This window comes from Leucoraja erinacea, chromosome 2, assembly GCF_028641065.1.
Source record: "Leucoraja erinacea ecotype New England chromosome 2, Leri_hhj_1, whole genome shotgun sequence".
Taxonomy (NCBI): domain Eukaryota; kingdom Metazoa; phylum Chordata; class Chondrichthyes; order Rajiformes; family Rajidae; genus Leucoraja; species Leucoraja erinaceus.
This window is the reverse complement of record NC_073378.1, coordinates 148,009-171,064: the sequence shown is the minus strand read 5'-3', so window position 1 is coordinate 171,064 and position 23,056 is coordinate 148,009. Positions and strand designations below refer to the sequence as shown.

At 44.3% G+C, this 23,056-nt stretch overlaps 1 protein-coding gene across 1 annotated transcript in view; it reads left to right on the top strand.

The window, feature by feature from the left end:
- Positions 1-23,056, top strand: part of LOC129706431 (TGF-beta receptor type-2-like) — a 75,909-nt gene that overhangs the window by 19,581 nt on the left and 33,272 nt on the right. The window contains exons 2-3 of the mRNA XM_055650739.1: positions 10,747-10,909; positions 14,391-14,587. Coding sequence (XP_055506714.1) covers positions 10,747-10,909; positions 14,391-14,587 — 360 coding nt within the window. The remainder of the gene's footprint in view (positions 1-10,746; positions 10,910-14,390; positions 14,588-23,056) is intronic.

The window sequence follows — 23,056 nt, the reverse complement described above, 5'->3', positions numbered from 1 at the left end:
AAACCGAGTCTATCCAGTATTTCTTCATATGAAAATCTTGACATCCCAGGAATCAGTCTGGTGAACCTTCTCTGTACTGCCTCTATGGCAAGAATGTGTTTCCTCAGATTAGGAGACCAAAACTGTACGCAATACTCCAGGTGTGGTCTCACTAAGACCCTGTACAACTGCAGTAGAACCTCCCTGCTCCTATACTCGAATCCTTTTGCTGTGAATGCTAACATACCACTCGCCTTCTTCACTGCCTGCTGCACCTGCATGTCTACTTTTAATGACTGGTGTACCATGACACCCAGGTCTCGTTGCATCTCCCCCTTTCCTAATCGGCCACCATTCAGACAATAGTCTACTTTCTTGTTTTTGCCACTGAGTCTATCCAGTCTTTCTTCATATGAAAGTCCTGACATTCATTAGTTCATAAGTTCATAGATCATGGGAGTAGAATTAGGCCATTCGGCCCATCGGCTGATTTATCTCTCCCTCCTAACCCAATTATCCTGCCTTCTGACACGCATATTAATCAAAAATCTATCAATCTCTGCCTTAAAAATATCCATTGACTTGGCCTCCATAACCTTCTGTGGCAATTAATTCCACAGATTCACCATCATCTGACTAAATACATTCCTCCTCTTCTCCTTTCTAAAGGTCTGTCCTTTTATTCTGAGGCTATGGCCTCTGGTCCTAGACTCTCCCACTAGTGGAAACATCCTCTCCACATCCAAATGTGACTTTCATTTGTCTGATATTGAAGGGAATAACAATGACCAGAATCTTCAACTGTGGGTGAGGCAGGGATGCCCAGAGCCACCCTCATGGAAACTACCATAAGATAGTTGGTGAGAAGTACTGTCACGCTTTCTTCAAGAATTGCAGAAATATTTGTATGAACAAGTCTCATTTGAGATCCAGGTTTGAATTTGGTTGAGACACAAGAGATTGAAGATGCTGTAATCTGAAGCAAAAAAAACAAACTGCTGGAGGAATTCAGCAGGTCATGCTTGATAGTCAATGACGTTTGTTTTAGTTTCAAATTTGTATTTTATTTTTTGGAGCTATTTGCTATTCTGGATTTTTGTGTTAAATTTGCAATGGTGGCACAGCGGTAGAGTTGCTGTCTTCCAGACACCTGGGTTCGATCCTGACTATGGGTGCTGTCTGTACGCAGTTTGCATGTTCTCCCCATGACCTCATGGATTTTCTCCAAGTGCTGCAGTTTCCTCCCACACCCCTAAGACACACAGGTTTGTAGGTTAATTGACCAGTAAAATTGTAAATTGTCCCTAGCGTGTGTAGGATAGTGTTAGTGTGCACAATTCGCTGGTCGGTCTGGACTTGATGGACCATGGGGCCTGTTTCCGCTCTGTATATGCAAACTAAACTAAGAATAAGCATGGCGCTCAAATTGCCGAACCAAGCCACGATGCAACCAGTCAGCATGCTCTCTACTGTGCACCTGTAGATGTTAGTCCTCCTCGACAAACCGACTCTCCATAATCTCCTCAGGAAGTAGAGGCGCTGATGTGCTTTCTTAATAATTACATCCGTGTTCTGTGACCAGGAGATATGTTTGGAAATATTCACTGGGATGGGCTCTTCTGCAAGCAATCAAAATCCACTTGTGAGTGTATATATAGCCACAAGGCATTCCATTGCTGTGTTGAAGCTAGTTTGTTCTCTCCTCACGCTTCCTGGAATCTGCACAGGCTTGTTTGCTGATTGTTGACTCTGTCCAAACAGGAGGCAGTGATTTTTTTTTGAGCGTTACTAAGAATGCAAGGCAAGCACAAATGACTGATTTGTCCTGCAAACTGACAAGGTAGGCATTGTCCTTCCCCTGGTCGCTCAGTGTCCGTTCCCATCTCCCTGTCCGATGCACGTGCAGTGACTTTCAGACAAGATGCCAATCAGTTGGAGAATCCGAGGTAGGTGAGTCCCACATCTACGAGCAGCAGCCGATCAAAGGGGCAGCAAAATGAGCAACATCAAACAGACCATCTGTTCCTTTCTAATAGTTAACCCATCAACTACTTCAGAGGTAGCATTAAGCCAGGGCAGTGCCGCATAACTGATTCAAGGAGACCTTCCAACTATCTTAATCAGACTTTACTGTACTTTAGATAGACACAAAACGCTGGAGAAACTCAATGGGACAACAGGCAGCATCTCTGGAGAGAAGGAATAGGTGATGTTTTGGGTCGAGACCCTTCTTCAGACTGGTTAGGGAAAAAGGGAAACTGGAGATATAAACAATGATGTAGGAGGGGGATAAAGAACAATGAATGCAAGAAACGCAAAAAAAACCCCAATTATAAAGGAAACAGGCCATTGTTAGCTGTTTGTTGGGTGAAAACGAGTAGCTGGAGCGACTTGTGTGGGGGAGGGATAGAGAGAGCGAGAGAGGGAATGCCGGGGTTACTTGAAGTTAGAGAAATCAATACCTATTACTGGGCTGCACTTTATCTTGCAATACATGTTAGACCCTTTATCCTCCATCTGTACACTGTGGACGGCTTGATTGTAATTGTGTATAGTGGAAGAGTCTAGGACCAAAGACCATAGCTGTAGAATAAAAGGATGTACCTTTAGACAGGATATGAGGAGGATTTTTTAAATTCAGAGGGTGGTGAATCTGTGGAACTCATTGCCACAGATGGCTGGGGAGGCCAAGTCAATGAATATTTTTAAGGCACAGATTACCAGATTCTTGATTAGTATGGGTGTTATGGGGAGAAGGCAAGAGAATGGGGTTGAGAGGGAAAGATAGATCAGCCATGATGGAATGGCAGAGTTGACGATGGGCTGAATGTCCTAATCCTGCTCCTCGACCCTATGAGCTTGTAGCACACAACAAGAAGCTTTTCACAGTGCCTCGGTACATGAGACTATAATAAACTAACCTAACACTAAACAATTACCTAAGACCAATCTCCTGATTGTTCTCATCCCAAATTGGCATTAGATTTTAGTTGCCTTTTTTAATAAACGGCATAATAAGTGACATGTAACTTTCATGCTATAAGAGTGAAAGACAATGGTCATCTCCAAGAAGAATGAGTGTAACCACAACTTCAACATTCAAGGGCATTCCCATTGCCAAGACCCCACCATTGCCATTCTCTGACTCGCTGTTAACCAGAGATTCAACTTGAGCAGCCATAGAAGTACCCTGGCAATGAAAGCTTGGCATCATGTGAGTGACCCATTTCCTGACATCTCCAAGTTTTTCTTCCATCTCTATGGCAGAAATCAGGAGCCTGGAGGTATATTCCCAACTTGCGTGAATGAATGCAGCAACTCTCTGACACTTCCATAGAAAGCTGATATCATCTAGGGCTAAGCAGCCAATTTGACTTGCACCCTATCAGCCACTAAGCATTTATCCGTGGCATGGTGGGGCAGTGGTAGAGTCACTGCCTTACAGCGCAAGAGGTTCGATCCTGACAACGGGTGCTTGTCTGAATGTAGTTTGTACATTCTCCCCGTGACCTGTGGGGGTTTTCTCCGGGATCTCTGGCTTCCTCCCACACTCCAAAGACATACAGGTATAAATGTAGATTATCCCAGTGTGTGTAGGATAGTGTTAATGTGCGGGGATCGCTGGTCAGTGCGGACTAAACTTATTTCCTACTAAACTAAACTCATTTCCACCGATATGGATATAAAATGGCTTCCGTGCGTTCCATCTACACAATGGAATTCCAGGAATTCTACACAATTCAAGGAATCATCAGAAAATGGAGCATTTTGTCAGAATATTATTGAAACAATTGCTCCAAGGCATATTTGATGGTCGATAATTCAGTTGGATCTAGAACATTACTAATGAGCTGGAAGGGTAGAGATTAAACGTGGGTACACTTTCACTTTGAAATCCAAGACCAGGCATTGGAGTCTATAGCTTTGAACACTTGAGCAAGCCCAGTATAATTTTAGGGCTATGTTGTCAGAGGTGCTGTTTTATTTTTGGTTCGTATGTTAACCCAAGCCTTGTCTGAGCGTGGAGCTAAATTTGAACGATCACATGGCATTATTTAAAGCAGACTATTTTAGTTTTCTGGTGAACTGGCTGATGTGTATCCCTCAATTAACAGTATTGGTGTTATCACTTTGCTATGTGTGAGAAAAATGCTGTGCAGCTCAGCTAGCATCTCTGTCAGTAGAAGCAGCGCACTTAACATTTCTAGTTGAAGTCAAGGATTCCAGAACCAGGGGCCACAGTCTTAGAATAAAGGGGAGGCCATTTAAGACTGAGGTGAGAAACTTTTTCACCCAGAGAGTTGTGAATTTGTGGAATTCCCTGCCACAGAGGGCAGTGGAGGCCAAGTCACTGGATGGATTTAAGAGAGAGTTAGATAGAGCTCTAGGGGCTAGTGGAGTCAAGGGTATGGAGAGAAGGCAGGCACGGGTAATTGATTGGGGACGATCAGCCATGATCACAATGAATGGCAGTGCTGGCTCAAAGGGCCGAATGGATCCTCCTGCACCTATTTAAAAAAAAAATAAATTAAAAAAAAATAGTTGATTTCTATTTCCACAAATGGTGTCTGATCTGCTGAGTGTTTTCAGATTTAACACGGCCTTAAAATTATACTGCTGTAGTGGTCTTGCTCAAGTGTTCAAACCGACATACCCCAATTCTGTTTTTGTTTCAGTTTTCTGTGTAAATTGCTGACCTATTTCCTAAGTTACAATTGTGAAGACGGTCCAGCAGTGCATAATTGGTGGTGAAGGATGTTAGGCCATTTGAGGTCATGAAAGGCACTGTCAACAAATGATTTCTTCCTTTACTGTTGTTTGCCTGCTGTCTGGAGGTGACTGTAGAGAACAGGGTAGCACAGTGGTGCAGCGGTACCACAAGAGACCAGGGTTCGATCCCGACTATGGGTGCTGTCTGTACGGAGCTTGTACCTTCTTCCCATAACCACGGGAGTTTTCTCCAAGATCATTTGTTTCCACCCACACGCCAAAGATGTACCGGTTTGTAGGCTAATTGGCTTGGTATAAGTGTACAATTGTTCCTGGTGTGTGCAGGGATGGTTGGTCACTGCAGACTCTGTGTGTGACCAAGGGCCTGTTTCCATGTTGAATCCCTAAACTAACTCATTGAAGCTTTAAATGGATGCTGCATTAGCTGAGGAGTTACAAATCATTTGCAGGGGCTGTGGTCCTAAAGAAAATCATTTGTTTGGAATGAAGGAAATGATTAATCAAAACGACATTTCATAGTAAGTGTGAAAAAAAAAACAACCAGTTCTTGTGATGTTCATTTGGACAATTTGACCTGGGTTTCTTTAAAGAAAGGCCATATTCTTGTGTTGGTGCAATGGGCTCCAATTACTCCTGCTTTTTCTGATCTACGAGGAATTTGCAATTCCAGTAAATGAGCAGGAAAACATAGAATAGACAATAGGTGCAGGAGTAGGCCATTCGGCCCTTCGAGCCTGCACCGCCATTCAATGTGATCATGGCTGATCATCCAACTCGGTATCCCATCCCTGCCTTTTCTCCATATCCCCTGATCCCTTTAACCACAAGGGCCACATCTAACTCCCTCTTAAATATAGCCAATGAACTGGCCTCAACTACCTTCTGTGGCAGAGAATTCCACAGATTCACCACTCAATGTGTGAAAAATGAAAAGGATTCATTAATTCACACACACACACTCAGCAAAACTATTGTCGAGGCTCAAAATGCTGGAGTAACTCAGCTGGTCAGGCAGCATCTCTGCAAAAAATGGATAGGTAACATTTTGGTTGGGATCTTTCTTCAAATTGATTTTAGGGAGGGGGGGAAGTGGCATAAACTGGTCAAATCAGTTAGACAGGTACATGAATAGGGCAGGTTTGGAGGGATAGGGACCAAGCGCAAGCAAGTGGGACTAATGAAGCTGGGACATGTTGGCCAGTGTGCGCAAGTTGGGCCGAAGGGCCTGTTTCCACACTCTATGACTATCACAATCACTAAATAACTTATCTGAAATGATCTAATGAATCACTACACCTTCAGATTTGAAGGCAAACATTTTCCATGTTTTTTTTAAATTTTGAGACCAGTAAATATATGTGTAATTTATCCATGCGGAATAATAAACGTAGGCAGCCGTGCGACTCACTTAATTTAACCCTTCTTTTGACCACTGACAGAACTTTGTTTGCCACCAGAACCAGGGGTCACAGTTTAAGAATGAGGGGTAGGCCATTTAGGGCTGGGATGAGGAAAAACATATTCACCCAGAGAGTTGTAAACCAATGTAATTCTCTGCCACAGAAGGCAGTGGAGGCTAATTCAAGGACAGTGAGGAGGACCTGGTAGACTCACTGTGGTGGATGTTAAATCTGTGTTTATTGTGTGTTTTGTTATTTTATTTATGGTATGACTGCAAGGCATGACATTTTGTTCAGACTGAAAAGTCTGAATGACAATAAAGGATACTTTACTTTACTTCATTGGATATTTTCATGAGAGAGTCAGGTTTAATTCTTAGGACGAAAGGAATTGAGGGATATGAGAAAAAAGCAGGAACGGAGCACTGATTTAGATGATCAGCCATGATCACATTGAATGGCTCAATGAGCCGATGGCCTACTCCTGCACCTATTTTCCATGTTTCCATGATCTGTGAACCGTGTTTTGCTGTCCTTCATAGTAATCAGGCAGAACAGAAAGCTGGGACTACTGTGAAATACCGCTGTGAAATAGTGCAGGTTATGTGGCAGAAATATTGTTGCGATAAATTGTGTAAGACTGTTGGTTTAAAACTGTGCTGTCTTGTTTGTGATGATCTGCTATGGTTTCATGGACCAAGGGATTATTACACCACTGAGACCGATATATAGTTTGGGCGTTGACCTTCAGTTGGTCCAGCAAGACCAATGCAAAATGTGAAGTATTATCAATATTGTTTGACAGCAGGGTGCTGACTGACCCAATGAGTTACTCCAGCATTTTGTGTCTACCATGTACTACCTGACAGATAATCCTGAATCAGAATCAGGTCACACTTTATTCGCCAAGTATGTTTTGCAACATATGAGGAATTACATTGGCTAGGTCAGTCATAAAATTAAAAGCAACAGATGATTCAAAAACACATTGTAACATGAACATCCACCACAGTGACTCCTCCACATTCCTCACTGTGATGGAAGGTGAAATAAAGTTCAAGTCCTTCCCTTAGTTCTTCCTCGGTCGTGGGTCTCGAGCCCCTGTTGACGGGATGATCTTGGCTCCCGCAGCCGGTGGCATTCGGTCCCTCTGCGTTGAGGGGATCAGCTCCCGCATCGGAGGGATGTCAGCTCCCCCGCGCCGGGTGATTGAACCTCGTGTCGGGGCTGGTCGAACCTTCCGTGACGTTGGAGCTTCCCGACTAGCCTCACCCGAGACTACGAGCCCTTGATGTTGATTCCGCGGTGAGCGCAGTGGGAGCGATCCCAGGCAAGGGATCCGCTCCGATGTTAAGTCCACAGCAGCGAAGGGGTTCAAAGTCAGTCCGAGAAGGATTCCAGCTCCATCGATGGAAGGCCGCAGCCCGGAGAATGTGATCTGATAATTGATCACATCTCCGACAAAGTAAGAACTTAAAAAAAAGTTGCCCTGATTTCCTTCCCCCCCCCCCCCCCCCCCCCCCCCCCCCACATAAAACCAACCGAAGAACATTAAAACAAACATTTAACGCACTAAAAAATAACAAAAAGGATGAAAAACGAACAGACTGCCAGTGGAGCAGCCATCAGCCTGGTGCCCCTGGGGGTTTCAGTCCACTAGCTCTAGGCTACTAACATCAAATGAGGTGTTTAAAATGTAGACATGGATTGGGTAATAATACTGGAATAATTACATTTGGTGGTGATCAAGGGGGTCAGAATTGGAGGGGAAAGCAATCTCTTTAGTCAGAGGGTGGTGAATCTGTGGAATTGTTTGCCACAGGTGGCTGTGGAGGCCAAGTCAATGGATATTTTTAAAGCAGAGATTGACAAATTCTTGATTAGTACGGGTGTCAGGGGTTATGGGGGATAAGGCAGGAGGATGGGGTTGAGAGGAAAAGTTAGATCAGCCATGATAGATTGGCAGAGTGGACTTGACGGGCTGAATGGCCCGATTCTGACAGAACTTATGGACCATGGTCATCTGTGACGGTTTAAAGTGTAGTAGTGAAAATGTAGCACTCCCACCCCCGTTCAATGTAATCGCCTTTGGGACCTTGTGTTAACTGTGCTTGTTTTCAGGCTTTTGAGGAGACTCCAAGAAAGTGCCCGTTTGTTGCAATGCCAGGTTACTAACAGGCACCATTTTTATAAGCGTTTGAATACTTCTGTTTTTTAAATTACCAACAGGAAATTAACAATGGTACTCTAAAATAACTAGAATATGCCTGCGTATATTATGGCTTGTTTAAAAAAAACTGGTAGTTGTAAAAGAACGATGATTTTGTTTGTAAAGGATTTGTTCATGATTTTCAGTTGCATTAATAACAAAGCCAAAATATCAGTCTAAAATATATGGCTTTTTAACAAATTAAAATTCTGCAAAGTTGGACTGGGAATGAGGATAGGCATGAGGGGGTGAGTTTATTTATTAAAACAAAATTTTTTTAAAATGGGATAGAAACATAGAAACATAGAAATTAGGTGCAGGAGTAGGCCATTCGGCCCTTCGAGCCTGCACCGCCATTCAATATGATCATGGCTGATCATCCAACTCAGTATCCCGTACCTGCTTTCTCTCCATACCCCCTGATCCCCTTAGCCACAAGGGCCACATCTAACTCCCTCTTAAATATAGCCAATGAACTGGCCTCAACTACCCTCTGTGGCAGAGAGTTCCAGAGATTCACCACTCTGTGTGAAAAAAGTTCTTCTCATCTCGGTTTTAAAGGATTTCCCCCTTATCCTTAAGCTGTGACCCCTTGTCCTGGACTTCCCTAACATCGGGAACAATCTTCCTGCATCTAGCCTGTCCAACCCCTTAAGAATTTTGTAAGTTTCTATAAGATCCCCTCTCAATCTCCTAAATTCTAGAGAGTATAAACCAAGTCTAGCCAGTCTTTCTTCATAAGACAGTCCTGACATCCCAGGAATCAGTCTGGTGAACCGTCTCTGCACTCCCTCTATGGCAATAATGTCCTTCCTCAGATTTGGAGACCAAAACTGTACGCAATACTCCAGGTGTGGTCTCACCAAGACCCTGTACAACTGCAGTAGAACCTCTCTGCTCCTATACTCAAATCCTTTTGCAATGAAAGCTAACATACCATTCGCTTTCTTTACTGCCTGCTGCACCTGCATGCCTACCTTCAATGACTGGTGTACCATGACACCCAGGTCTCGCTGCATCTCCCCTTTTCCCAATCGGCCACCATTTAGATAATAGTCTGCTTTCCTGTTTTTGCCACCAAAATGGATAACCTCACATTTATCCACACTCGGGATGTAGGTGGGAGAATGCCAATTCTAAACAGGCATGATTTTAGGATTGGCAATTGCACACAGCAGTCTTAACCCAGTGGGGTGTATCTGTAACCAGGCCAATAAGCTAAACATCTTCCGCCAAGCCCTACACGATCTCCTGGTTTTGTTTACTGTTCCCATTCCCATACTGATCTTTCGGGTCCTGGACCTCCTCCGTTGCCATAGTGAGGACACACATAAACTGGAGGAACAGCACCTCGTATTCATAAGTGATAGGAGCAGAATTAGGCCATTCGGCCCATCAAGTCTACTTCGCCATACAATCAAGGCTGATCTATGTTGCCATCTCAACCCCATTCTCCTGCCTTCTCCTCATCACCCTTAAGGGCCTGTCCCACCAGCATGCGACTCCATGCGACAAGCGCGACCTAACATGGTCGCTTGAGCTGTACGGCCTCGCGGGGACGGTCCCACTTCGATCGCCGGCGCCGTATGGGGTTGCGCGGAGCTGGTCCCGACATCGCACGGGGCTCCGAAAAACTGACCGTGTTCAAACATTCCGCGCGGCAATGGTCTGCCGGCCCGCAGCCACATTGAGGCCGTACGCACCGCCCCGACGGGTGTGCGCAGCGTCTCGACGCTGTACGTCACACGCGAACTTCCCACGGACTTCGCTAGAGCTTCATGTCACTCACTCAACCACCGCGCGGCCCCCGTTTCTGGTTTGGTCGCGCTTGCCGCGTGCAGTAGCATGCTCGTGGGACAGGCCCTTTACTAATCAAGAATCTCTGCTTTAAAAATATCCATTGACTTGGCCGCCACAGCTGTGTGCAGCAATGAATTCCATAGATTCACCACCCTCACACTAAAGAAATTCCTCTTCATTCCCTTACAATCAGTCTGAAGAAGGGTCTTGACCCAAAATGCCACCTGTCCATGTTCTCCAGAGATGCTGCCTGACAAGCTGAGCTACTTCAGCCTTTTATGTATTTTATTCGTGAGAATACTATTCCTTGTTTCTTTTTTTTTTAATCAATTCAGTTGTAATGCACTGTGTTAGGGAACTACAGTAGGTTCATTAGTAATTTTTAAAAGGAATGTAAAGATTCTTGAAAATTTGTACAGCAAAGGGGAGACTGATTGTGTTTTGGAACCAGCTTGTAGACATCGGCTTGCGTTGGAGATTAGAGCCGTATTTGCAGGTGAGAGCTGAATTTGACGCTTAGAAGTTTTTCTGCAATAATGTGTATGATTTCAATTGTTTTTAAGCAAGGACCGACTGATATTTTCCAGCAATTTTAAACCTTGTTATTCCCCTATTTTTCTTTTTCAGGCAACCACGGGAATGATTTTATGGGCAGAATTCGAAAGTTCAGTCAACTCTGCATGTTCTGTGACGTTGAGCAAACCAACTGCACTAATGATGGGACCTGTAAAAGTAACTGCAGCAAGAGCTCCATTTGTGAGAAAGTGGTTGAAGTTTGCGTCGCAATCTGGTAATGGACTCCACATTCCCACTAGCCTACAACATTGCTGTAGCCAGGGCTGCCATCACACAGGCAGTGTTGGAGTTGTGATGGATGATCACACGGTCATATAACACAGAAACGGGCCTTTCGTGCCCAACACATCCATGCCCCATCAAGATGCCCCTTCTAAGCTAGTCCGATGTGCTTGCATTTGGCCTACTCTTGCACCCATTTTCTATGTTTCTATCCCTCCAAACCTTTCCAAGTACCGAGGTACAGTGAAAAGCTATTGTTTGCTGTCTCAACTTGATTGTGCAGGTGTCAGCAGGCCCTCTCATTAGGTGAACCGAGGCCCAGGCCAATTTCAATTATAGAGGTCCCCAAATCAAGATCCCTTTGAAGCAGACAGGCATGAGGCCCATGCCAAATGGCACTGTTGCCCTCCCTCTGTTAGGGCCTGGGTGTCAGAGGTTATGGGGGGCAGGCAGGAGAATGGGGTTAGGAGGCAGAGATTGATCAGCCATGATTGAATGGCGGAGTAGACTTGAGGGGTCAAATGGCCTAATTCTACTCCTATCACTTATGACCTTATGAACTACCTGTCACCTGTCTCAACTACCTGAGTTAGTTGTCTCTTGGCTCAACTACCTCCTCTGGCAGCTGGTTCCATATACCACGCTCTGTGTGGGAACATTGCCCCTCGGGTTTGAATCTTGTCCCTCTTCCCTGAAACCTATATCCTCTGGTTTATGATAGATAGATAGATCCTTTATTGTCATTCAGACCTTACGGTCTGAACGAAACTATGTTGCCTGCAGTCATACACAGAATCAATAATAACAAAACATACAATAAACACCAATTAAACATCCACCACAGTGAGTTCACCAAGCACATCCTCACTGTGATGGATCCCTTTGAAGTGTTGGAGTTCATTCTCCTACAATGGGTAAAATATGCATTCACCATATTCATTCCTTTATGCTTTGGCTTTTATTTATTTAACAACTAGTGGTTGAAGGGGAAGATATGGCCTTTTACCACAATGCAATTTGAGAGCATTGAAATAAGTCATCGCATTCCCTACACTTAAAAATATTTAATTAGCTGTAAAATATTTTATAAGCCTTTAAAATCATTGCATTAATAACCTACTTTATTAAGAATTATTATTAGTGACTGATAAAGGATAATAGCCTGGTGCGCCTTGCCAAATAATTTTCAATAGTTAGTACTGTGAGACTGAGGCTAGATGCAAGATGGAGTAATTGGAAAATCATTCATCTCTTTCTGTTGATTTATTGATTAATGTGTCAGAAGAAATTGCAGATACTGCTTTAAATCATAGATAGACACAACATGCTGGAGTAACTCAGCGGGGGGGACAGGCAGCATCTGCAAAAAACCGAGGCTAGAACTTTTTAAATATCGACACTTTTTAAAACTTTTTTATATATATTTATTTTACAGAACCATGCACATGAGGCATTTTTATGGACGCATCTAGAACTTTTAACTATTACTTGATTTTGGAGAGTAAAATGCAACGAAATTTCGTTCAAAGTGCACTGTGTCTAGGTGTATATCTGAATGACAATAAAGTTTTCATTCATTCATCTCTAGAGGGAAGGAATGGGGGACATTTCGGATCACCCATTTCTTCTCTCCAGAGATACTGCCTGTCCCCCCTGCTGAGTTACTCCAGCATTTTGTGTCTACCTTTAATTTATTGATTAATATTGGGGAAAGGGCTCAGATCCATTACATAACAGTACAGGTCCAAAAAATAGATTATTTTCATTTCCTAAGTCCACAGGTTAAATGAATAATGTCACCGTGTCATTAGAATCCTGTCAGGTCCGCTACGTTACTCCAGCACTTTGGGTTTTACTGAAGATTCCGGTATCTGCAGTTCCTGATGCCACCTTAAAGGGTTATCTATCTGAGTTTGGAAGGTTGAGGGGTCTTCAAAGAGAAGTTCAGGATGGCGCAGCGATAGAGGTGCTGCCTTGAGCGCCAAAGACCCGGGTTCAATCTTGTCTGCATGGAGTTTGTAAGCTCTCCCCTTGACCTGTGTGGGCTTTCTCCAGGATCTCTGGTTTCCTCCCACACTCCAAAGATTTACAGGTTTGTAGGTTAATTGGCTTGGTAAATTGTCCCTAGTGTGTGTAGGATAGCATTAGTGCGCGGGGATCGCTGGTCAACGTGGACTCGGTGGGCCAATGGTCCTGTTTCCACGCTGCATCTCTAAACTAAATGAAAAAAAGTATTTAAAACAATGACAGATTTCAGGAGATTAGTTCCAGAGATAAATCCCTTCTCGTGGTAGTTTCCACATCAAGGAGCACAATATTCATATAGAGTGAAGCTTTTCCACACACAGGGTAGTGGAAGTCTGCAATTTCCTGTTTCATCTTTACCTCATTACCACTTCTCTGCCTCCCCAACATACTCGTTGGGAACTAAAGGGGCTGTCCCACCTGGGCGACCTAATCCGCGAGTTCTGCCGAGTTTGCCATCGACCGATACTCGTAGCATGGTGGACACGAGGTCCCAGGAGGTCTTTGTAACTCTCCTTCATGCTCGAGAGTAGTCCCCGCGTACTCGAGGCCTCAGCTACGTCACAGGGTATTCTTCAACATGTTGATAAATGCCCACGAGTAAAAAAAGGTCGCCATGGAAAAAATCAATATTTTTTTTACTCGTAGGTTAGTCGACGTAGGTCGTAGTAAGTCGGCATGTTAGTCGTAGGTAATCGAGGGTAGTCGAAGGTAGTCAAACGTAGTCGTAGATAGTCTTCAACATAGTCGAAGGAGGTCTTCAACATGACTTTTTTTCAAACTCTCCTAATCTCTTCTAAACTCGCCAATTAGGTCGCTGCAGTGAGACAGTCCCTTAAAGCTTTTCACTGCACTTCTGTACACATGATAATAAAATAAACCGTAACAAACAAAAGTCTATCATTTACTCAAACTCCCTTTGATCCAGTTTTTTTCAATTTCTAACTTTTCTAATTTTTCTTTTTTTATTTCTTTAATGATCTAAAATGTAAATTTAAAAAAATAATAATTTTCTAAAATTTAAAATTCTTCGAACATGTCTAATTTGTCTTTAATTTTACAATCCAGTATGAATTTTATAATTCCAATAGAAATAAAATGTCTAATTTCTACTGCCACTTGCAGTTTTGTTTTCAGCAATCCCGTTAGAAAGGCTTGATTTTAATTTGAAAAATGCCCTTTTTATTCTGGCTGTTTCCAACCAAGATTTTTTTTTTCTTCTCTGAATCAATCTTAATGAATTCTTGATCATCTTAAACATGTGTAACTCTAAAGTAAAGCCCAAGATCTGTGGAACTCCTTGGAGTTGTGGCGACATTAGGTATGCCACAACAATACAGTAATCGCATCGAGCTTCCTGGCTCTTGCCAGTACCCTAGCATGTTAGATCCTTTTTCCTGTTTATCTTGCGCTAATTTTAAATGCTTCTGCTTTTTCTTCAACTGCAGGAGGAAGCAAGATGCCAATGTAACCATAGAGACTCTGTGCCACGATCCAGCAGTCCCCCTCTATGGACATCTGCTGGATGATTACAATAACACAAAGTGCAAAATGAAAGAGAAGAAGGCTCAAGGTTCTGTGTTCTACATTTGCTCATGTTCCGAGGTGGAAGAATGCAATGACCTTCTGAAATTCAGTGAGAACGGTGAGTTGATCCGGAAGTTGAAGATTGTTCGTTGATGTGATTCTAAATCATAAGATCATGTGATAGGAGCAGAATTAGGCCATTCAGCCCGTCAAGTCTACTCCACCATTCAATCATGGCTGATCTATCTCTCTCTCTATCTCCCTCCTAACCCCATTCTTCTGCCTTCTCCCCATAACCCCTGACACCTGTACTAATCAAGAATCTATCTATCTCTGCCTTAAATATATCCACTGACTTTGCCTCCACAGCCGTCTGTGGCAAACAATTCCATAGATTCGCCACCCTCTGACTAACCAAATTCCTCCTCATTTCCTTCCTAAAAGAATGTCCTGTAATTCTGTGACTGCCCTCTGGTCCTCGACTAGTAGAAACATCCTCTCCACATCCACTATCCAAGCCTCTCACTATTCTGTGTTTCAGTGACGACTCCCCCTCATTCTTCTAAACTCCAGCAATAAACTGTAGACCCAGTGCCGACAAACGCTCATCATAGGTTAACCTACTCATTGCTGGGATCATTCTTGTAAACGTCGTCAGGACCCTGCCCAGAGCCAGCATATCCTTCCTCAGATACGGTGCCCAAAATTGCTCACAATGTTCCATATGCGGCCTGACCAGTGCCTTAATGAGCCTCAGCTTAATGTAACTTTGTCGCTGCCACTGTTCCTCCTCCAGCCAGCAGTTCTCTGGGTTGTGGATCTTCATAACCCCAGCCTTCTGCATATCCTGTGTTTCTATTGCATCTATTTGTGATTCATTTCTTCAGCTGCATGGGTCCACACTCTGGAATTCCCTTCCAAACCACCTGTCTCTCTTCTCCTCACAACTTCTTAAGACGTCTTATTCAAGCTGTGTAACCATTCAAAATCTTTTATTCTGATCCGTTGATCTTATCCAATATTAGTTACTCCAGGATAGACAGTAAATGCTGGAGTAACTCAGCGGGTCAGAGCAGCATCTTTGGATAGACGGAATAGGTGCTGTTTCAGGTTGGAACCCTTCATCAGACTGGCAGTCCGAGGTAAGGTTCTGATCCAAATCATCACCTATTCCTTTTCTTTAGAGATGTTGCCTGACCCGCTGAGTTACTCCAACATTTTGTGTCTATCTTTGGTATAAAATCAGCGTCTGCAGTTCCTTCACATTAGTTACTGGCGATCACTCTGTTCTGGGACATGACCTTGAAATCCATGTAAAGATGGGCATTGGACACAAGGTCATAAGGAGTAGGAGTAGAATTAGGCCATTCGGCCCATCAAGACTACTCTACCATTCAATCATGGCTGATCTATCTCTCCCTCCTAACCCCATTCTCCTGCCTTCTCCCCATAACTTCTGGCATCTGTGCTAAACAAGATTCTATCTCTTCCTTAAATGTATCCACTGACTTGGCCTCCACAGCCGTCTGTGGCCAAGAATTCCACAGATTCACCACCCTCTGACTAAATAAATTTCTCCTCATCTCCTTCCTTGAAGAACGACCTTTAATTATGAGGCCGTGACCTCTAGTTCTAGACTCTCCCACTAGTGGAAACATCCTCTCCACATCCACTCTATCCAAGCTTTTCTTTATTCTGTATGTTTCAATGAGGTGCCCCTTCATTCTTCTAAACTCCAGCGAGTACAGGCCCAGTGCCAACAAATGCTCATCTTAGGTTAATCTATTCATTCCTGGGATCATTCTTGTAACTCCCTCTGGACCCTCTCCAGAGCCTTCCTCATGTCCTTCCTTGTATATGGTGCCCAACATTTCCGACTGTATTCCAAATGTGGCCTGACCAGCACCTTATAGAGCCTCAGCATTGCAGTCCTGGTACAAGATGAGTGGTCAGATTTAAATGGGTCCTGAGGGGCAAACGTTTTCCGCACACAAGGTACATATAAGGAATGCATTACCATTATGACATTGAAAAGACTTTGAGAAAATACGTGGATAGGGCCAGGCAGAGGCAAGTGGGACTAACTCGATTGGCCAACTTAGTTGGCATAGATGAGTTGGGTCAAAGAGACTGTTTCTGGACTCAAAACCTTTCCACCACTCATTGATGCTGTCAGGATGCAACTTAAAACCCTCTCTTTGACTAATCATTCAATCATGTGCTCTCATCAGTCAGAGTATTGAGTATTGAAGTTGGGAGGTCATGTCACAGTTGTTAAAGACATTGCTAAGGCCACATTTAGAATATTGTGTTTAGTTTTGGTCACTCTGTTATGGGAAAGATGGAAATGGTACAGAGAAGATTGATGAGGATGTCGCCAGGACACGAGGGCTTGAGCTATAGAGAGGTTGAACAGGGCAAGACTTTATTCCTTGGAGAGCAGGAGGATGAGGGGTGATCTTACAGAGGCAAGTACATGGATAAGATGGGTTTAGAGGGATATGGGGTATACTGGTCAGTGTGGGACTAGTGTAGATGGGGTATACTGGTCAGTGTGGGACTAGTGTAGATGGGGTATACTGGTCAGTGTGGGACTAGTGGAGATGGGGTATACTGGTCAGTGTGGGACCAGTGGAGATGGGGTATACTGGTCAGTGTGGGACCAGTGGAGATGGTCAGTGTGGGACCAGTGGGGTATACTGGTCAGTGTGGGCAAGTTGGGCTGATTGGGCTTTTTCCATGCTGTATGACTATAACATTTCCTAATGCAGCCCTGTATTAAATTCTGTTTGGCGATGTTCCTGTGAAATGGCACAGAACGCTCTGCTATCTAAAGCATGTAATGTAAATATGAGCTGTTAAAGCTTCCTTCAGTCCTTAATATAATCCGATTTAAATGCTTGGGAGTTAGGACTTTGAATAGCAGACTGCACCTCCTCGCACCAACCTAACCCTTCTCAGGACCTCAGTGTATAAGCTTTGGTCTTGGGTACAACATCAAAGTAAATTAACTCTGACAGTGCAGAATGAATGATATTGTGATCTGACCTCTTGAGATTATGACAACTTCTCACTTTTGATTTTACCCCGGCATGTAGTTTTGTTTGCATGTTGACTCAGCTGAGGTTCATAAGTTCTAGCAGCAGAATAGTAAGATTAAACGAGAACTTACCAGTTTGAAGTTTGATCTGTATTTTATGAGGAGGAACGTTGAGGGAATACATGAAAGAAACCCGCTACGACGCATGCGTGTCATCCTTCAAAGCAGCGGTGTGAGGTCACAGATACCCTATATTGACCTAAAATAGCAAGATTATCAAAGAGATACCAGCTTAAGATATGACCCTATGAGGGTGGGAGCGGAGGGCATGTATTCCCTCAACGTTCCTCCTCATAAAATACAGATCAAACTTCAAACTGGTAAGTTCTCGTTTAATCTTACTATTTTATTACGGAGTCACGTGAGGGACTCCATGAAAGATTTCAAAGCTCTGTGACCTCATGCCGTGGAAACGAGTCCATGCTTCACAACTACCTTGGTAGTTAGAGAGAAATTGTTAATTATATTCAAAGCATTCATACCAATTATTTAATGGAAATGATAAATAATATCGAATTAATTCAAATCATAACCCTGTATTCTTCAGGGATAAATTATCATACAGAACTTAAAATTGTTCCCCGAAAAAAACGTTCCCATACTGCTAACTGGTTTGTTAACATTTCTGAAACGTATTCTCCAACAACCATCCTGCAATCCTGAGGATTTGGTCCATGGATACATCAAGGCGTTTTGCTGCAGATGTAGCTGCAGCCCTGGTGGGGTGAGAATTAAATATGTTATTGTCCACTCCCGCCTATCATATCCCATATTTCAGCCACCGCGAAATGGTCTGAGTTACACTCTATGGTACAGTATCTTATAGCTGATTAAATGCCAATTCCTTGCCTCTGATAGCCTTTTTTCTTACTGTATAACAAAACCGTACTTTACTATACAGAGGCATTGTCCTCCGGGTAGGCCATCAATTCTATGACCTGCCCCGCTAATCCTGGCCTATTTTGTTTAATAATACCGTCCTGGATCACAAACCTCAATCTTCGTGCCGCAATAGTGAAGCCATCCAGTCTTACTTTTAGCAATAACTGGAGCTTATGCACTGTGACTAGCGCTATCAGCATTACCATTTCTAGTTAGTTATCCAGATTTAATGCTGTAGCCGGCGACCAATTCCTTAGCAAGATCAAAGCCACACTTACATTCCAAATATAGTTATCTTACTGTTTCTTGCCATTAATAACTTGACAATGCACTTTCGGCATTATTCACAGTGCTGAAACACAGTCCTCCATATTGCAGGCTGGTAAGCAACTGTAGCACCCCCGGAACATCCTTATTTCTGTGGTCCAGAAAGTTATCATGGCAGTAATTAGTCCATTTTAATATGACCTAAATACTGTTATAGAGTAGACCTTCTTCGTGCTGCTGTGATCATGTCCACAGTTCTATCGATAGCCCCATGTCCCATAGCGGTGTTATAGAGTCTACAACCTACTAAATCAATATTTTCTATGACATGGATAGCTATCCTCTCGAAATCATTCTCCGTGAGTTCTGCTGGCAGTACTGCTCCTCATGTTCGGCAGGTTGTTTCCCCCCCTTCAATAGGGGACAGTGGCTCCATCACCTGCTCAGGCTTTACCCCGTCAGACCTTCCATACCCTCCTCAGAGGCGTCCGACATTTCATGCAGCCCATATGGGAAACTGCTGTGGGACTTATATTATTTGCCCACTGTGGCTACCTCCAATCCCGGAGCCTGCCACTATGGAGAATTTTACTCCAGCAAACCGCTCCAGCCGACTTACATGCTCTCGGGCACTAGTCGTCGCGGGTGCTTAATATATGGGACCGCTTCTGCCGACCTTGGTGCTCGGGCACTAGTCGCACGCGGTATATCCCACAGCCCGTCCCATGCCTACAGGCACTGGACCGTTCCCCATGGTCCTGGTCCTCACGGGCACCTCTACCCATTTAGGGTGAAGTTTGGCACTCGCTCCCATCTGGGAGATGCTGGCGCCGACATTTATTGCTGCCTGCTGCTGGTCATTAAACAACAGCCCTTCAGCTCTATACTGACATCAGTAGCTGGTTTCCTGCTGTTCAGCAACACACCAGTAACGACCTGTGGCTGTGGCCTGCCTTGCTTAGGTGGCTCCCTGCTGTTCAGCAACACACCAGTCTCTTCAGAATACTGCAAGCACGTCTGGAAAAAGCACCAAAAAGGTAAGGGAAATTTGTTCTTACCTGTACTGGTTTTCAGCCTGCCGTTTTCGGAGGAACGTCCTTCCTCCCGCAGCCCCACGGACCCCGTAGCGCAGGTCCATGGGCTGCTGTCCCCGATGTCGGCTCTCTCTCTCTCCCGGGTGGTGCAGCCGCTTCAATCAGCTGCGGAGCGCCTAACGACTGCATCTAAAAATAGACCCGACTTGGTCTAGAAACTCCCCGGGCCGTGTAGCTTTGTTTCCCGCCCGGCAGCAGTCATCTTGCCGGTGCGGGGAGCGACGTCGGGCACAGCTGTTCTGTGCTAAAAATAGCCGTTTGGGAATCCCCTCCAGAGGATTCGCACTAACTGCTGCTGCTGGTTCTGGCTGCAATATTTCTGCAGTCTCCTCTCCAGCTCCTGCAGCTTCTTGTATTTCCTACCTGCAAGGTAAGTGGAAAAATTTTTGCAGTCTCTTACCTGCTTCTTTGCATTTCTCTCTAGGGAGACGTCCTCTCCCACTTCTGACTCGTTGAATGCGTGTATGCGATATGACACGCATGCGTCGTAGCGGGCTTCTTTCATGGAGTCCCTCACGTGACTCCGAAATAAAATGAGGCCATCTGTGTCATCAAGTGTACTCTGCCATTCAACCATGGCTGGTCTATCTTCTCCCCTTTCACCATAACCCCTGGCTTTCTTGCTAATCAGTGGTTAGAGACAGAAGATTGCGCAAGATATCAGCTTGGATCTTTTTATTCAGATATGTCAGGAAGTTGTTGGAAACAATGGGACGGACCTGGGAGAAAAGGAGCATTGGTTCAGTAAATGAAGATGTGGACTTGGTCTGTATGGAGTAAGATGCACCAAACGGCAGCTATTGCATTTACTCCGTTTACAAAGATTTTTCCTTCCTCCAGAGATTCTTTTTAAGATGGATATTTTAAGATAGATATAGTTAAGGTAGAGATAGATAGATTCTTGATTAGTTGTTGGCAGGGGTTATGGGGAGAAGGCAGGAGAATGGGATTGTGAAGGGAAGATAGATCAGCCATGATTGAATGGTGGAGTAGACTTGATGGGCCGAATGGCCTAATTCTGCTCCTAACACTATTGAACTTATGCTGCCTGGCCCGCTGAGTTACTCCAGCCTTTTGTGTCTATCTTACATATCTGTGGTTGATTAAAGACATAAGAAACTGCAGATGCTGGGACCTTAAGCATAAAACAAACTGCTCAATAAGCTCAGCAGATGTAACTGCCTTCATTATGAATGCTTCGCATACTTGGATGCAGCACTTTGCATTTTTGTTTCTTTCACATTTTTAAATGTTAACTTTGTCGGCCCACCAAGTCCGCACGGATCATCAATCACCCGTACATTTATTCTTTCCTACACCCGAGGCACAATCTACAAAAGCCAATTAACCTCCAAGCCTGCAAGTCTTTGGGATGGGAGCACCCGAAGGAAACCCACACATTCACAGAGAGAACGCACAAACCCCGTACAGACAGCACCCATAGTCAGGATCAAACCTGGAGCTCTGGTGCTGTGAGGCACCAACTCTACAGCCATGCTGCACTGTGTTTTAAATAGGTTGTTGTTTGCTCTTATCTTTAAGAGCTCTATCTAATTCTCTCTTGAAAACATCCACTGCCTTCTGAGGCAGAGAATTCCACAGATTCACAACTCTCTAGGTGAAAAAGTTTTTCCTCATCTCCGTTCTAAATGGCCTACCTTTTATTCTTAAACTGTGGCCCCTGGTTCTGGACTCCCCCAACATCGGGAACATGTTTCCGGCCTCTAGCGTGCCCAATCCTGTAATAATCTTATATGTTTCAATAAGATTCCCTCTCATCCTTCTAAATTCCAGAGTATACAAGCACAGCCGCTCCATTCAGTCAGCATATGACAGTCTCGCCATCCCGGGAATTAACCTGGTGAACCTATGCTGCACTCCCTCAACAGCAAGAATGTCCTTCCTCAAATTAGGGGACCACAACTGCACACAATACTCCAGGTGTGATCTCACTAGGGCCATGTAAACCTGTAGCTGGAACTGTGGTCCTATACTCAACTCCTCTTGTTATAAACACTTGTATTAAATAACTCAGACAGTGGATGGAGTCTGCGCTGTGTCAATTTAACTCCTTTGAGGGCCAGGGTTTTATTTAACAGCACATGTCAGCACAGTGGCGCAGCGGTAGAGTTACTACCTTATTCCGCCAGAGACGCAAGTTCGAACCTGACCACAGGTGCTGGCGAATGGAGTTTGTATGTTCTCCCTGTGACTGCGTGGGTTTACTCCGGGTGCTCCGGTTTACTCCCACATTCCAAGGGCGTGCAGGTTTGTAGATTAATTGGCTTCTGTAAAATTGTAAGTTGTTCCTAGCGTGCAGGACAGCGCTGGTATGCAAAACATAGAAAATAGGTGCAGGAGTAGACCATTCGGCCCTTCGAGCCTGGCTGATCATCCAAAAATCAGTACCCCGTTCCTGCTTCTTCCCCATATCCCTTGATTATGTTACCCCTAAGAGCTATATCTAACTCTCTCTTGAAAACATTAGTGTAAAAACAGGGTCGGCACAGACTCGGTGGGGCCAAAGGGCCTGTTTTCACACTGTATTTAGAGTGATAGTCATAGAGTGTGGAAACAGGCCCTTCGGCCCAACTTGCCAGGTTACACTAGTCCCACCTGCCTGTGCTTGGTCCATATGTACCTCCCTATCTATTTCTTAATCATTGGGATAGTCCCAGCCTCAACTGCCTCATCTGGCAGCTTGTTCCACACCCACCCTTTGTGTGAAAGGTTTGTTTGTTTTTACATTTTTTATTTTTATTTATTTATTTCTAGGGAAAGAATATTTGAAAGCCCCAGACTGAGGTTGAAGGTGCTGCTTCATTACCATGTTTGTTTCCAGCCATCCTCCCTCTCTCCAACTGAGAGCAGACTGCATCTGCTGTTCGTGTCATGTACAGCATCTGTGGTTGGAAGCGAATCCCTACGTCTGGTCTCAGACATGTAGTTTCCTGTCTGTGTTTAAATTTACGAGCGCATCAAAGGCTGCTGCTCCTCAGGCCATGTTTACAAGCAGATAGTGCTTGCACACATTTACTGCGGGCGGGCGGGCTGACTGATGTCCAACTCGCATGTTTCAAAAGTCTGTTCTTTCTTTCTTGAGGACTTTTACTAGAGAATTAAAGTGCAGTCCCGGGCAGCAGCACTAGTGGTGCAGCAGTAGAGTTGCTGCCTTACAGCACCAGAGACCCGGGTTCAATCCCGACCTGTGTAAGCTCTCCCTGTGACCTGCTGCGTGGGGTTT